Source organism: Mesoplodon densirostris, chromosome 2, assembly GCF_025265405.1.
Source record: "Mesoplodon densirostris isolate mMesDen1 chromosome 2, mMesDen1 primary haplotype, whole genome shotgun sequence".
NCBI classification, from domain to species: Eukaryota; Metazoa; Chordata; class Mammalia; order Artiodactyla; family Ziphiidae; genus Mesoplodon; species Mesoplodon densirostris.
The window spans coordinates 144,728,261-144,744,844 of record NC_082662.1 but is presented as its reverse complement, the minus strand read 5'-3'; the positions used below and the strand labels follow the sequence as shown (position 1 = coordinate 144,744,844).

At 48.6% G+C, this 16,584-nt stretch overlaps 1 protein-coding gene across 3 annotated transcripts in view; it reads left to right on the top strand.

Annotated features, from left to right (window-relative positions):
• Positions 1-16,584, top strand: part of ATP2B4 (ATPase plasma membrane Ca2+ transporting 4) — a 92,926-nt gene that overhangs the window by 51,609 nt on the left and 24,733 nt on the right. For all 3 annotated transcript variants that reach the window (XM_060091093.1, XM_060091095.1, XM_060091094.1), the window contains exons 3-13: positions 3,402-3,599; positions 4,446-4,703; positions 5,170-5,295; positions 5,725-5,850; positions 6,989-7,024; positions 8,627-8,788; positions 11,592-11,806; positions 12,129-12,371; positions 13,339-13,580; positions 14,572-14,803; positions 15,739-15,918. In XM_060091093.1, the coding sequence (XP_059947076.1) occupies positions 3,402-3,599; positions 4,446-4,703; positions 5,170-5,295; positions 5,725-5,850; positions 6,989-7,024; positions 8,627-8,788; positions 11,592-11,806; positions 12,129-12,371; positions 13,339-13,580; positions 14,572-14,803; positions 15,739-15,918 (2,018 nt within the window). The remainder of the gene's footprint in view (positions 1-3,401; positions 3,600-4,445; positions 4,704-5,169; positions 5,296-5,724; positions 5,851-6,988; positions 7,025-8,626; positions 8,789-11,591; positions 11,807-12,128; positions 12,372-13,338; positions 13,581-14,571; positions 14,804-15,738; positions 15,919-16,584) is intronic.

The following is a 16,584-nucleotide window of genomic DNA, read 5'->3' as shown; positions in this document are numbered from 1 at the left end:
CGTGTCTAGTGCATGCAGAGAATGGCAGGAAGGCTAGCTTGATGGCATCTCAATGAACAAGGGGAAAATGGTAGGAGTTAAGGGGTGGGGGGCTGGGGGCTCATAAAGGGGGCTTATAGGCCATCGTAAGGTCTTCTGTACCCAGTTTCATTCCAAGTAAAAGGCACCAGAGGATTCTGGGTAGATGAGTGTCATGGGTTGGGCTGTAAGAGATCATTCTGGAAAGAGAAGAGACTGAGAACAGAAAGGCAAGGGTGGAAGCAGCAGGCCAGTTAGACAGTCGCAGTGGTCCAGGCGAGAGATGACCGTGGCTTAGACCAGGATGGGAGCTGTGGAAAATGAGAAGTGAGGGGACCTTGGATATATTTTGAAGATAGAGCTGACAGATTCCCTGACTAAACGGATATAGTGGATGAGAGAGAGAGAGAGGAGTCAAGGGTGATTATGGGGCATTAATATGAGAGCAGGGAGAGGCAGGGCTACCTCAGATGGGGTGCTTTTAGCTAGACTGTTCTTGTTGTGTTGATGCTATTTTGGCCTTCATTAGACTTATTGGGATGTCCCTTGATGATAACCTCTAATATCTGACGTCTTGATTTGCCCTCATAGTCATCTACTCACCCTTGTTAAGGAGCGAATAACATCTCCTCCCTTTACATTGTGAATCCTGCTTTCTTGAGAAACATCCTAGGTAGATTAACAAATTAGCAGAACTCCTATTTCCCTCCAGCAAGCCTGGCCATCCAGCACAGCAGTTCCAAGTTGGCACAGACTTGCTATCTCAGGTCCCTGAGAGAAAGAACCAGCAAGGCCCTGTCCCCTGGCATCTCTGCCTCTGCCTGCCTGGGGATCAAGATGCCCTGCCCAGAAACACTCCTTTCCCAGGCCCTGGATTTTCTTTCCTGCTGAGAACTGACTTCTCAGAGTGGTGGAGGCAGGGATTCTCTGGCAAGCAGCCCAGCTTGCTTCTAGTGCTTTGGTCAAACCCGCTCCCCTGCAGAGCTCTGCTGTGCCTCTCAGCTTTCCAGCCAGGGTGGCGCTTTTGGGCCCAAGGAGGCAGGAGGCCCTGGATAAGAGCATCAGGCGCCAGTCCCCCTGTTTCCCTCTCCTGAGCACTGACAAGAGGAAGTGGTCTGCAGTCCCCACTTCACAATCGTGGGTGCCAGTTCACACCCCCACTTTACCTCCAGGCAGGGTCCCCAGGTAGATTTCAAGTACCTCTCCTGATGGTTTTTGTTTTTAGGGTGGAGAAATGGACCCTGCAAACAATACTCCCTGAGCACCTATTTTCCCATTTTCAAAATCTTGCTCTGTCTTCCTTAGTTCTAACCCAAATCTCTCTCCTTGCCATTTAAAGTAACACTCTTGCATCCTATTCAGTGGAGATGGAGAATAGATGTCTGCCCTCCTGCTAAGCCCCCATTCCCCACCCGTGGAGTAGCCCTTCACGTTGACTAAAGTGTGGAGAAGTCCTCTGGCATCAGTATCCCCGTTTTCTCCTTGCAGCTTCCGGTCATCTGCTTTGCTTGCACCTCTGTGTGAAGCTGTGTTAAGTGTCCCCATCCTTTGATTCTAACCCTCCTCAGCTGCTGATCTTTTTTCAAGACAAAGGTTGCCTCACCCTGCCTATGAGGAACCCACAGTATAGCCAACAATGTCCAGTGCCAAAACCAGGGCTAATTTGCTAATCAATTTGTGTAAACAATTTGATAAATGTCACCCGGCATTAATTAAAGTTAGAAGCTGTCTCCTCTTCCCTTGAAGTATAACACCCCTGGGGCCCAGGAGAAGGACCTAAATATAAGGAAGACACTGGGAATAGTTCTGCCTCACTCTTCTTCTCTCTGGCAACATGCCTGGACTATGTGTGTGCACTCACACAGGTATGTAAGCACACGTGTGTTAGTGGGGAACATGCTGATGAAGGACTGAGTACTAACTCAGTGGCTTCACCGTCATTGTTCTCTTTTTATTCAACCTGAATAATAGTGCTTCTCCTAGTACTTTGTCTAAGTAGTACTTCTCTTAGCACCTAGTACATCTCTAAGTACATAGTACTTAGCGGAACAGTAGTACCTCTTAGTGATGTGTGTGTGCCTATGCATGTATGCCTCTGTGTGTGACAGAAAAGGATGGCTATGTGCAAAAAGGGGATGCCCAAAGTTGGAGCCTCGAAGCCTCTACTCTGTTGATCTCCTGAAACCACTGAAACTTGGACAGGACAACTGCTTAGGCCCTGTCTCCTAGCCTCCTAGCATGACCTTGGGCAGATAGCTTATTCTTTCTGGCTTTTGTGTATGAGCCAGTGGGTGGAAGCCAGCTCTGTTTTTACTTTTATTTTATTTTTATTTTATTTTTATTTTTTGCGGTACGCGGGCCTCTCACTGTTGTGGCCTCTCCTGTTGCGGAGCACAGGCTCCAGACGCGAGGCTCAGCGGCCATGGCTCACGGGCCCAGCCGCTCCGTGGCATGTGGGATCTTCCCGGACGGGGGCATGAACCCGTGTCCCCTGCATCGGCAGGCGGACTCTCAACCACTGTGCCACCAGGGAAGCCCTTATTTTTTTTTTTAACATTTTATTTTATTTTTTAATTTTTGACTGTGTTGGGTCTTCATTGCTGCACATGGGCTTTCTCTAGTTGCGACAAGCAGGGGCTACTCTTCATTGTAGTGCATGGGCTTCTCATTGTGGTGGCTTCTCTTGTTGCAGAGCATGGGCTCTAGGCACGCGGGCTTCAGTAGTTGTGGTGCGTGGGCGCAGTAGTTGCAGTGTGCAGGCTGTAGGGTGCGCGAGCTTCTGTAGTTGTGGCACGTGGGCTCAGTATTTGTGGCTCATGGGCTCTAGAGCACAGGCTCAGTAGTTGTGGCGCACAGGCTTAATTGCTCCACGACATGTGGGATCTTCCCGGACCGGGGATCGAATGCATGTCCCCTGCATTGGCAGGCGGATTCTTAACCACTGTGCCACCAGGGAAGTCCCAGCTCTATTTTTAAATCATGACCAGCATTTACATGTTAATGTGAGAGGAAAGTTCTGTGTGAGTCTCAGGAAACATTTTAATGTTTGTGCTCTTAGAGCTGGAGCCTGGAACAAACTCCGTGAGGAAGGGATGAAGTTTTAGGTCTAGGTTAGCTTACCCTGGAGACCAAGAGGAGTGAGTGGCCCCTGTGACCAACTTGTCTGGGTTTGCCCCCATTTTTAGACTGAAAATTTCACATCCCCTGAGTCTGAGCAAAAAGTCTGTCAGCCACAGAGACCAGTCACCCTAACTGGATCTTATATGTGGGCAGATCGGGAAGCAAGGTATCTTTTTTAAAGGGATCTTTTAACTGCCTTCTTCTGTCATTCATCTCTACCCCTTTTTTCTCGCTCATTTGCTCCACTCTTGTGTCTTTTTCAGGCCTATCTGGAAACCCTGCAGATCTGGAGAAACGTAAACAAGTATTTGGACAAAACTTGATTCCCCCCAAAAAGCCCAAGACCTTTTTAGAATTAGTGTGGGAAGCCCTTCAAGATGTCACACTCATCATCCTGGAGATCGCAGCCATCATCTCCCTGGTCCTGTCCTTCTATCGCCCCCCTGGGGAAGAAAATGAACGTGAGTATCTTGAACAGACCAGCGTGACTCTGATCTGGGTTCTTTCCAGCACCACCGAAAAACACTTAGTATTCACGTTGACAGATTATAGCTTAAAAATGCCCCCCCATTATCCAGAGTGGGTTCTCCAAAGGAAACTAACAAGTAGCTAGTAAGCTATTCTTCCAACCTATCCTGATTCCAGGGTCTTTTCCCCCTTTTCCCATCAAATCCTTATTCAGAATGTCTTAAATCCTCTGTGCTCACTCAACCAACAAAGCCCTGCATCTCAGAGTTCCCCCAGTTGTGTGAGCATCATAGGAAGTAGTAGTGGGAGCTACCATGTTGGTGGTCATACGTTCTTTATATGTGACTAGCCTGTAATTTGTATTGACATGTTTCATGCTATTTAGTCATTTGCTTCTTTGGGGTAAACATAAATAGTTATATTGGTGGTGAGATGACGCCCAATCCTGCTGTCCTCCAGGATCCTCAGAGGAGAGCTATTCTACCCAAGAGAATAGCTGTTATTCTCTTTCCCTGACTTTCTATTCTGGGGGGTTGCAGAAGCACAACCCCCCCCTTTTTTTTTTTTTTTTTTTTTGCGGTACGCGGGCCTCTCACTGCTGTGGCCTCTCCCATTGCGGAGCACAGGCTCCGGACGCGCAGGCCCAGTGGCCATGGCTCACGGGCCCAGCCGCTCCGCGGCATGTGGGATCCTCCCGGACCGGGGCACGAACCCGTGTCCCCAGCATCGGCAGGCGGACTCTCAACCACTGCGCCACCAGGGAAGCCCCACAACCCCCATTTTTAATGTCAACAAAAGCCCCTAGGTGACCCTTCTTTTCTCTGCTTTCCCTGGGCTAGAGTGTGGTCTAGCCGTAACTAGCCCAGAAGATGAAGGGGAGGCAGAAGCCGGCTGGATTGAGGGGGCAGCCATCTTATTCTCAGTGATCATCGTGGTGCTAGTGACCGCCTTCAATGATTGGAGCAAAGAGAAGCAATTCCGGGGGCTGCAGAACCGCATTGAAAAGGAACAGAAATTCTCCGTTATCCGAAATGGTCACATCATTCAGCTCCCTGTGGCTGAGATCGTGGTGGGGGACATTGCCCAGATCAAATACGGTGAGAGCCCTGTGTTTCTTGTACCTGTGCCACCCTCCCTATTTGAAGGCTAGGTCCTTTGGCATAAGGGGGCTGCTTGGAATTGCTGAGGACCCAAAAAGATAAGACCCCAAATTGTGTTAGCTTCTAGGTTAGAGTTTAAGGAGGTTATGGAAGAGAAATTCACAGAAAGCAGTAACTGAAACTCCCAAAGACTGTTAGACTGTACGCTGTGTGTCTTAGATGAAAAGTATATAATATTCAGGCCATGGGAATGTGTTTGGGGATCAGTAACTGTTTGAATTTATAATACCCGGAATGGAGTCTTATCTCAGGTTGTCAGAGCTGAAGTTGTCTTTCAAATGCTCTCCAGATTCTCCCTGGGCCTTTGCCCTATAGGCGGGGCCCATGGGAGCAGCCCTGAGATGGGGTTGGATGGTCCTTACCTACCCTCTTTCCCTGTTGCCCCTTCACTTCTGTGTACTAGGTGACCTGCTGCCTGCAGATGGAATCCTGATCCAGGGCAATGATCTCAAGATTGACGAGAGCTCTCTGACTGGGGAGTCGGACCATGTCAAAAAGTCCCTGGAAAGAGACCCCATGCTGCTCTCAGGTATGGCCTCTGGCTACACCAGTTCCCATGCTGCCTCCCCCCAGACAGTCAGCCCCAGAGACCATATCCAGACCTTGCTCTCCCTTCTGGCCCTGCCCCAAGGTTCAGCAGAGGAAATAGCATATTAGTGGGTTGAATACAAGGATATCAAGCAACCTATAAGAGATTGCCTATGAAGCAGGTGCTATAAGGGCTCCGCTGGCTGGGGATGGGTGGTGGGAAAGGAGCCTTACCCTAAAGCAGTTAGACACATTGTTTCCCTTACCCCTCAGTTTGCTTGCTCTTGATCTTTTCCTACTATCTGCTGAGTATATCACTATCCACGGGAGAGGGAGAAAGAGGGATTGCTTTTTTCCAGGTTTATGTTTCACACCAAAGAATGGCCACGTATAAAAAAACAACACTTCTCTCGTCTTCTTTCTCATTTAGGGACCCATGTCATGGAAGGTTCTGGCCGAATGGTAGTGACTGCTGTGGGTATCAACTCTCAGACTGGAATCATCTTTACCCTCTTGGGGGCCAGTGAGGGGGAAGAGGAAGAGAAGAAGAAGAAAGGTAAAGGGCTTTCGGGATGAGAGTCTTTTCCCTCCCACCCCCATGGACAAACTAGGAAAGGGAGCAGATCTGGATGCAGTACCTGGTTGGAAGAATCAGCAGGATGATGAGTGCAGATATCCAAACCCCTTGTTGAGCGAAGGGTATCATCCCCGGCTCCCCACAGTGCTCTCATGGAAACCAGATCCTGGCCCGGTCAGGTTGCATCGATTCCTGTGTCTGCTGGTGGATTGTAAAGGGATGAGGTAGAAAGCCTGCCCCAAATGAGCTGGCAAGGTGCGCAACTCCCCTCTGTGTAGCCCTCCGACCCTTGCCCCTTTTTCCCTCAGACATGGGGGATTATATGAATCATCAAGGCTAAGGGCAAACTGTCCAGGAGAAGAAACTGGATTCCTGCTGAAACTATGGGCTGTCAGTGGAAGAGAGACACGGCCAGGAGAGTAGGAACAGAGAGGGAATGTCTACCCCGAAGTTAGCCCTGTCTTTGCCATTCACTTGTTTCTGAAAGAAGGAAAAACAGAAGGCAAAAAAAAGATACCAAACCATATCTACACCTTTCCCTTAAGAATTCCTTCTTCCCTTGGAGGAGAGAAGGATTTCTACCAGTTGGCTGGAGGACCATCTTGGGCTGTTTAGGGAAGGAGAGTTAATGAGAAGGAGACAAAACACATTCACTCAGGAACGAGACTATCCGTTTCTGCAGCTGCCTGCAAGTGAATAAGGAGGACGCTTGCTTGGCGCTGGTAAACTGACATGGAGGCACCTTGCAGGGCCTTTGCCACCAGGCAGAAACAGTTCAAACCTCTCGCTTCCTAACCCCCACCCCATTTCTCCAAGTGGTGTGACTCAGGCCGGGAGCACCCTCCCAACAGCAACTGTGCTCCAGGAGAAAGCAGCTCAGAAGTGGGTGTGCACTCACCTGCATGAGTGGCCTGGTCCATAGCCCAAGGATTCATGAGAGCCCCTAATGAAAATGGAGGTAAACAGGTGTGAGCTTCCTTTACATGCCCTTTCCTGTAACTCAGCCCCTTTGCTGTTGCCCTTTTGGGCTCTGAGCAGGACCCGAAACATTGGATATCTGATCTCTTAATAGTCACTTTGGGTCTCCACCCCATTTTTTTCTTTCTTGTTCAAACAGGTAAAAAACAAGGAGTCCCTGAAAATCGCAACAAAGGTAACCTTTCCACCCACTCATTTACCATCTCTACCTGCCCACACTCAAACCAGGCCTTCCCAGGCCATCTGCCTCCTCCCTTTTCCTCTCCATAAATTTGTTATCTGCTGCTGTGGCCCAGATGCCTTATCCTGAGGAAGGTGCAGAGATTTGGGGGTGGTCTCAAGCTCTCAAACCCAATCTAAGATGGGACAACAGCACCCTCTGCTGTTGACTCAAGGAACCTCATGTCAGTCTTGGAGAGCCTGTGAGATTGACCTGCTCTTCCCAGGGTGCTGAACTCTTTGCTTCACGGCCCTAGGCCAGATTTAAACGACAACGGTCATCAGTTTCTGGGTTGGAAGGCTTCAGGGTCCTTATGGTGGAAGGAGTTGGGATGGGCAGTCCCTGCACCCTCCTCTCGTTGGCTTCCTCATCGGTGTCCTCTTCTGATCTGGATTCCTTCTCAGCTAGTCTTCTCGGGGGTGGAGAGAGCCCTTTCTCCGTAACCTCGTTCCCCACCTCTTTCTTTGTTCTCTCCACAGTCTGTTTTCTTCCTCCTAATCTGATGTGTGTTGCTTTTTTGGTGGCTGTGTTTCCATCCTGTCTCTGTCTTGTTTGTGAGTCTGACAGCAGAGACAGTATCTCAGGAAGGGCATCTAACCAAAGGGGTTGAGCTCTGCAGGGGTGAAATTGGAGGGGTGCCAGGAACCAGCAAGAACTGCTCTCTTGAGACAGCTCCTAGGGATTTTTTCCTTTTGTAACCCACATCATAGTAGTTTTTAGAAATAAAGGCATCATGTCGGAGAGCCAGGGCTCCACAAAAATAATTCTTTAATTTTAGATTTCTTTAACTCTTCTTTTTAAAGCAAAGTGGATTTATATGTCTGTCTTTATCCTGGCTTTCTCTTATTCCAGGGAGTCCCTCACACCAGCTTCTTCCCTTTTCCCCTAGGTCCCACTCTGTACCTCCCTACCTTCATCAGACAGGGGAGAAAAGAGATTTCCTTCCCCTATCGTTCAACTAATACGAGAGGGAACTGGAAAGTACCCTGTGTCTGGGGTCTGTGTTTCTTCCTCGACAGTCGATATAGATATAGATATAGATATAGATATAGATATAGATATAGATATAGATATAGATAGATATAGTGAGAGAGAGATGAACCTTTCAAAGAGCTGACTAGGACCCTTATGCTCTAGGAATATCTACCAGCCTTCCCCTTCAGCCCCTTTCTGCAGTAAAGATTCACTATATTAAGCACTGAATTCCGGGAAAGATGGTTGTTGGTAACAGCACTTATGGCATGACTAATCCTCTTGCTGGAATAAACCTGGCTTGGGGCTCTGAGGTAATGCCAGGAAGCTGCCACTGAAGTGGAAATCCACACCGTAAAAGCACCAGATTTCAGCGCCAGTTGTTAAGATATCATTCCAAAAGCCCTCATAGAGGCTCAAAGTCAAGTTCCCTGTCTGGCATGGGGTGAGGGTGGTCAGATCTGATGTCAGGGGTCCAAGGTATATTCCAGGAATAAGACAGAAGGATTTGTCCGTTTCCACTTGCCTGCTACTCAGTGCTACTACCTTGCCTGCTTACCTGTCCTATTTGTGTGTACACCCTAGCAAAGACTCAGGATGGAGTGGCCTTGGAAATCCAGCCACTCAACAGCCAGGAGGGGATCGACAATGAGGAAAAGGAGAAAAAGGCAGCCAAGCTGCCCAAAAAGGAGAAGTCGGTGCTGCAAGGCAAGCTGACGCGCTTGGCTGTACAGATTGGGAAAGCTGGTGAGTAGGGTGGAGCCTTCTTGGTTTGTTTATCAGTGCTATTCTGGATCCTCGCTACTTTGATTGCCTTCTTTCTACACCAACCAGGTCTGGCAGAAAGAAGCTGAAAATTCCAAGTGGCTAATGCAGTCCAGGTAGCTGTGTCTCTCTCTGCGACTGTTTAGCTTTTGCAGAGAGAGATGTTTTCCTGTGTGTTAGGGTTAAAGGTGCAAACAAATGGGAGATTTACATTAGCAAGAAGGAAGACTTTAATAGCTACTCACCTGCTTGTGTATTGGCTTGTAAGTTCCTTAACGGTAGAGAAGGCTGTTGTTTGCTGAGGGTAATTCCCTAGCATAGCAATGGCCAGGCATAGAGCAATCAGTTCAGAATAAGGACTGGAGGGTAAAGGAAGACAGTGATTAAAGAGGCGCTTTGCAGAGCAGAGGTCAGTAAAGGCACTCCTGTGCATCGTGAGAGGAAGCAGCTTCTCCATCGCTTGCCTCTTCACTCTCCTCTCTCCTGTCTTCTTTCAGTGGTGGGGTGGGGCGGGAGATTTAGAGGAGGGAACAAAGAAGGAAGATTGCTCCTTCAGCGCACATATCCCTTAAACTACAGTCTTTTTCCACTGTTTATTTGCTGACCTCACCTCTCTGTTTACTACAGTCAGAGTCTAGTCCAGAGTCTATTTCTGTGTGCGGCCTGAGATTCTGCGTTTCTAACCATCCCCCGGGTGATGCCAGTACTGCTGCTCTGCTAAGCACACATTGAATAACAAGAATCTATGCTGTCCACTACTGCAGCCACTAACCATGTGTGGCTGTTTCCATTTAAATTAATGAAAATTAATGAAGAGAATTAGATATAGTTAAATATTCATCTCCTCAGTCACATTAACCTATTTCAGTTGGTCAATAACCACATGTGGCTAGTGGCTGCCATATTGGGCAGTGCAAATAGAGAACATTTTAAGCACCACAGAGAGTTTTATAGAGTGTCAGTCTGGCCTATTCATCCAGTTCTAGTACCTAGCTAATTTTGACCACCATGAAGTCTCTTGCATATAAACAATACACAGATGAGGGACTTCCCTGGTGGCACAGTGGTTAAGAATCCGCCTGCAAATGCAGGGGAAATGGGTTCAAGCCCTGGTCCGGGAAGATCCCACATGCCGCGGAGCAACTAAGCCCGTGCGCCACAACTACTGAGCCTGTGCTCTAGAGCCCTTGTGCCGCAACTACTGAAGCCCGCACGCCTAGAGCCCGTGCTCCGCAACAAGAGAAGCCACCGCAATGAGAAGCCCGCGCACCGCCACGAAGAGTAGCCCCCACTCGCCACAACTAGAGAAAGCCTGCGCGCAGCAACGAAGACCCAACGCAGCCAAAAATTAATTAATTAATTGATTTTAAAAACAAAACAAAACAATACACAGATGAGATAAATTGCAAGTGTGGAATCAAATTGCTGAGCCTGGCACACGGGTTTGAAACATTAAACAGATCCTCCTGTTGTGCTCCTAATCCCTACGTTATTCTTTAGGGAGTACAAGCTACCTGAGGGCTACCCACTGGCCTCCTCTGTTTATTCATTTCACATATCATCTAGACCAAGGACCGGGGGAAGCGAGTGCGGTGCCTCGCACCACCCTGAGAGTGAATGTGCCTCCTTCACTTTTGCAGCCTAGGTGCCTTGCTTGCCTCACCTCTTAGGCCTGGCCCTGATGAAGCAAAGTACAAAAGAATATGCTTTCAATGATACAATCACCTCTAGCCTTGTTCTGATTCCTCTGAATCACTGCGCCCTCAGGAAAAGCAAAGACACAAATCAAACTATGATTTGAAGTGGAACTTTTCCCAGATATTGTACCACAGGTAGATACAGATGCCCAAATACTGATCCCCTCAGCCCTCAGAGTAGCCAGGCAGCACCCAAAGCAGTTGGAACCCTTAGACCAGTTGTTTTCTGCTCTTGAGCAGATTCTCCATTGTAGGATATGTAGGATGACCAACTATCCCAGTTTGCTTGAGACTTTCTCAGTTTTAGCACTGAAAGTCCCACAGCCCAGGAAACTGCTCAGTCTCAGGCAAACCAGGATGGTTGGTCCCCCTCCAGTGCACCATACCAAAACCTCTCTGTGCCTTAGAGAGACACATAAAAGGGGATGATAATAGTAACATCTCACAGGATTGTTGTGAGGATTAAATGAGTTAATACCCGTGAAGTGCTTGCCTGACTCCTAGTAAGCACTATATTAATAGTTGTTATTATTGTCATCTTCTGTCTATGCCACGTCAGGAGAAAGGTTGGGAAGCACCGCTCTAAGGGTTAGTTATGTAGGTGATGTGCTAATACCATAGGGCAACACTGTGAACAAGTTGTGAATTGCCTGACATTCTCAGGCTACTAGGGAAGAAGTTAAAATTGATAAACCACTAGGAAATAGGCACCTATAGTCACTACATTATGATTTGTAGGAAGAGAGTAGGTCTGAGATAGAATCATAGAATGCTATTTTAGAAAACTAAACCAATCCTCTTATTTATGAATGAGGAAATAGGCCCAGAGGGGGTCAAGACCAGTCCGAAGCCACGAGTCAAGTTGGTGCAGTGCTGAGAATAGCACCCATGTCTTTAGAATGCAAAGCCACCTCTGTCCCCTACACTGTAATGTACAAGCACCAGAGAATGGATAGGGGCTTTGGGTATGACTTAGATAGTCATTTTTAAAATGGATAGCAAAGGCTACAATTTATGCCAATCCATCTCTGGCTAGGGCCCTAGGAATACCCTGAAGCCTGGGTTCATTTGACTTGTTTCCTGGACAGGTCTGATCATGTCTGCAATCACAGTTCTCATCCTGATTCTGTACTTTGTGATCGACAACTTTGTGATACAGCGCAGACCATGGCTGGCTGAGTGTACTCCCATCTACGTCCAGTACTTTGTCAAGTTCTTCATCATTGGCATCACTGTGCTGGTGGTGGCTGTGCCAGAGGGGCTGCCACTGGCAGTCACCATTTCACTGGCTTACTCTGTGAAGGTGAGACTGGAATGAAACTGTGTCCTCTTTCAGAACAGAGACCGGAGGGGAGGGTACCGTGTAGCCTCTGGTGAAAGGATGGGCCACTCTGTCTTCATAAACTCTGGGTGATGCCTTCAGGAGCAGAAGCCGCTGGCACTTTGGAAGGACCATCTGGATCAGTTGCATCAACATTTAAGTAACCCAGTAGAATCTTAAGAGTATTTACAAAAATGGTATCCTGCATTTTTGTGTGGGACCAGAGAATGAAATGTGGAGAGATGCTGGCTAGGAAATGGCCTTTGACCTGTATTTGGGAAGTCTTTTCTCTTCTCCTTTGTAGAAAATGATGAAAGACAATAACCTGGTACGGCACTTGGATGCCTGTGAAACAATGGGCAATGCCACAGCCATCTGCTCTGATAAGACAGGCACATTGACCATGAACCGCATGACTGTGGTGCAGGCTCATATCGGAGAAACCCATTACCATCAAATCCCAAGCCCTGATGTCCTCGTGCCCAAGGTCCTGGACCTTATTGTCAATGGTATTTCTATCAACAGTGCCTACACCTCCAAGGTTCTGGTAAGCGTTTCCTTTGCCAGGACACTTAAAATGGGTAGGTGGAGGGAACCATTAATTTTCTCTTATTTATTCTGCCTGAATTGCCATCCCACATCCCATTTCCCACTCCCCAGTGAACATGTTTGGGGTGAAACTAGGAAATAATCCATGGGAGTAGATTGGGAGATGGGAGGGAAAGGGGGAGGCAGGTAGGAATCTATGGCTATGAAATGACCTCCAATCACCAGGTAAAGGCAGTATCTCTAAAAAGATCTTGGGACTTCTCTGGCAGTCCACTGGTCAAGACTTTGCCTTCCAATGAAGGGGGTGTGTGTTCGATCCCTGGTCAGGGAGCTAAGATCCCTCCCACATGCCTCGGGGCCCAAAAACCAAAACCAAAAACAGAAGCAATATTGTAACAAATTCAATAAAGACTTTAAAAATGGTCCACATCAAAAAATCTTTAAAACATAAACACAATAAAAATAAATAAATAAAAAGAGACCTCAGGCTTTCCTGGTGGCGCAGTGGTTGAGAGTCCGCCTGCCGATGCAGGGGATACGGGTTCGTGCCCCGGTCCGGGAGGATCCCGCGTGCCGTGGAGCGGCTGGGCCCGTGAGCCATGGCCGCTGAGCCTGCGCGTCCGGAGCCTGTGCTCCGCGACGGAGAGGCCACGGTAGTGAGAGGCTCGAGTACCGCAAAAAAAAAAAAAAAAGAGAGAGACTTCATGCTGGTCAGGAGTAAATTACTCAGTTTCTAGAAACTAAGAGAGACTGTTAGAATAAGACCCACACAGGGTGAGACGCCAGTACCACCCCCAGGGCAACTAAAACATCCCCAAGCCCTAGGTGGCTCAGGGACCACAGTCAGCACCCCCACGGGCCCTGGGTACATGTGTGAAAGCCTCGAGCGGAGTCCTTCCCTTCCTAGGTTCTCTCCCCAGCTTCGGCACCTCATCCAACACTCCCACGTGTTTTTTTCCTCTCAGCCTCCGGAGAAGGAGGGCGGCCTGCCGCGGCAGGTGGGCAACAAGACTGAGTGCGCCCTGCTGGGCTTCGTCACGGACCTGAAGCAGGATTACCACGCCGTGCGCAGTGAGGTGCCCGAGGAGAAGCTCTACAAGGTGTACACCTTCAACTCGGTGCGCAAGTCCATGAGCACCGTCATCGAGAAGCCCCGCGGTGGCTACCGCATGTACAGCAAGGGTGCTTCTGAGATCATCTTGCGCAAGTGAGCGCCCCTCCCCCGCTTCTTCCTCCCTTCAGGATCCTCCCCTCAGGGAGGTCAGGGTGCCAGGCCTCACGCTGAATCCACCTGGATGATGAGCGAACCCTCCTTCCAGGCGGTGACATCATGACTAACATCTGAGCTTGGTTCAGGCCAAGCCTTGCTGTTAAGTACTTTGGATACTGTACTTACTCTTCACAGCTCAGCGAGGTAGATGCTGTCATTATCCCTGTTTTACGGATGAGAATTCAGAGGTGCTGGGAAGTTCAGTAACTTGCTGGAAGTGATACAACTCTTAGTGGCACAGCCACGGTTCAGACCTAGGCAATCCAAACTTCCATTTCCTATTCTGAAAAGAGATGATAATACCCACCCATCTCACAGGGTTACTCTGATTAAGTGATTCAATGTATGTAAAATGCCTTGCACATAGCAAGTATTGATACTAGAAATGTTAGTTCTGCGTTCCCTTTTCCTTTTTATTCTCAATTCTGATCACAGGAGGTTGCATAATCAAAGTGGCTAGATGATCCATAGGTCATTAAAAGGTGACCTACGTGGATCACCTATGTGGATATAGGGCCAGTAGCTAAAAACCAGTGCCCCAGCTTGGCTTTAGCCACCCCCTTTTGAGTGACACGTTCTTGTTGAGCACACCCTCTGCACTGAGCACTCTAGATACTGAGGATTGAGAAAGTGTCTCTACCTTTGTGAAGCTCAAAAGAGCAGGCGATCCACAAATGACCCTTGATGTTGTATTCACATATGAGTAGGAGCAGACAACATGGGAGAATCAAATGCTCTGCCCACCTAGACGTTACCCACCTACTGGCCACCCCACCTTGGAAAAAGGGGCTCAGCTTTGGGTTATGAGTGGAGATTTATGGCGGCAGAACAGTATCTTTAGGAGTAATGCAGAGTGGCCAGAATGTCTGTAAATGACTGTGCAAGCACATAGCGGGGGATGCTGCTTTCTGACTGTGTGCCCCACCAGGTGTAATCGAATCCTGGACAAGAAAGGGGAAGCAGTGCCATTCAAGAATAAGGACCGAGATGAGATGGTCCGCACCGTCATCGAGCCCATGGCCAGTGAGGGACTCCGGACTATCTGCATAGCTTACCGGGATTTCAATGACGGAGAGCCCCCATGGGACAATGAGAGTGAAATCCTCACTGAACTGACCTGTATTGCAGTGGTGGGCATTGAGGACCCTGTGCGCCCAGAGGTGAGGCTTTGACTTGAAAAAAGGGCTAGGAAACATGAATGGAAGTCTTCCAGTGGCCCCGGCCCATGCGCCGGCCCAGTGTGACCTAATGCGAGGCCACCCAGGAGTCGCAGGAACTGGGGTACTAGCTCCATTTCTAGTTGTAACTTAGGAAACTTAGGCAAGTTACCTAACTGTTTCTCATTTGCTGGGATAGATGTTTCTGTGCTTCCTGCTTCACAGAACTGCTGTAGAGTACTGAACTAATAGAAAGTGGCATTCCTACAGTTCATGCTGTCTGAGGGGTAAGAAACATAGGTTTTACTGGGCTTATTGTTTGGTACTCAAGAATTGTCAGGAGATGGAATTAACTGGAACACCAACTTTGTCTCTAGCCACCTTCTTTCAAGCAACACATTCTTGTCGAGCACCCCTAGAAGAGCTGAGCACTACTCTCAATTCTAGGGCATTGAAAAAGTCTCTGCTTCTAAGAAGTTCAGACCAATGGACTGACTATCAACCATCAAGACCCAGTGTGTCATGCATTTGGGAAACTTAAAAGAATTGATATTGTTGGAGTATGTGCCAGGGGGGTGGAAGGTGGTTAAAACTTCTGCTAGAAAGGAAGGCAGTGGCAAAATCTCAAAAGGCCAGGCGTGCCCCGCTAAGAAATCTAGATTGTAAGTGGGAGAGTAAGCTTTTACACCTGGCTCCTGAAGCAAATTTCCCCTTCAACTCATGGTACAATAAGGCAAATTCAAATGTGAGTATCATGGATAGGACAGAAGCGAGGTGGCGCCAAGCAATATAAAAATGACCAGACTTAGCCCATGCCCCATGGTTCTGCTTCCAGGGTGCCTCTCCGCTGTCCACAATGAAGGGACAACTGAACAGGAGCAGCTTACCAGGCCTCACCACCCCCACCTCCTCCATTCCTCTTGCCTCACTCTCCACAGGTACCGGAAGCTATTGCCAAATGCAAACGAGCTGGCATTACTGTCAGAATGGTGACAGGTGACAACATCAACACAGCCCGGGCCATCGCCACCAAATGTGGCATTATGACACCTGGGGATGACTTTCTGTGCTTGGAGGGCAAAGAATTCAATCGACTCATCCGAAACGAGAAGGGCGAGGTGAGTCTTGGGTGGGAGGAATCAGGGCCTCCTTTATTAGGCGAGGGCTGGTTCACGTGTAAGACGTCTGGGACAGGTGGGAGGAAGTGGGTGGTTTTTAAACTAAGATCTGTTCAGAGTGAGATGTCCCTTTTACTGTTCAGACAGTAAAATCGGATTTTTTTTCTTCTCGCTATCTTCATTCACAAGCCATCTTTTGAGACAGTGTCACTAATCTTTCATGTCTTTCCATTTTTTTCAACTGTGGGATGATTTTGTACTGATTTCCTTCTACCTCACCCCTCCTATGTCACTGCCTTGTGACTCAGAGTGGCACAGGTTGGTAAGAGGACATGGTCTGGGTGTGGAGCAGGCCAGAGCTTCCTGGTCAATGTAGAAGTTGAGCCTAAGACCTCAGAAGCACTACTTTAGCCACCTGAGCCAACAGCTAACCCTGGCCCACCTCTGTCAAGGGTCTAAGAAACACGGAATTGGCTCCCAGGTAGGGAATTGGCAGGGAAAAGAAGACAAGCAGGGCCTGAATGGTCACCATCCATGAATCTGCCCTGGAGCCTGAGTTGGCTGCTTCACCTCCACTGGAGGCCAGGATAACACTGCCCTGGGGGCCATGGAATACCAGCTCTCCCAGAAGCTCAGCGTGGGTAAGGAAGTAAGATTTTCCCGGAT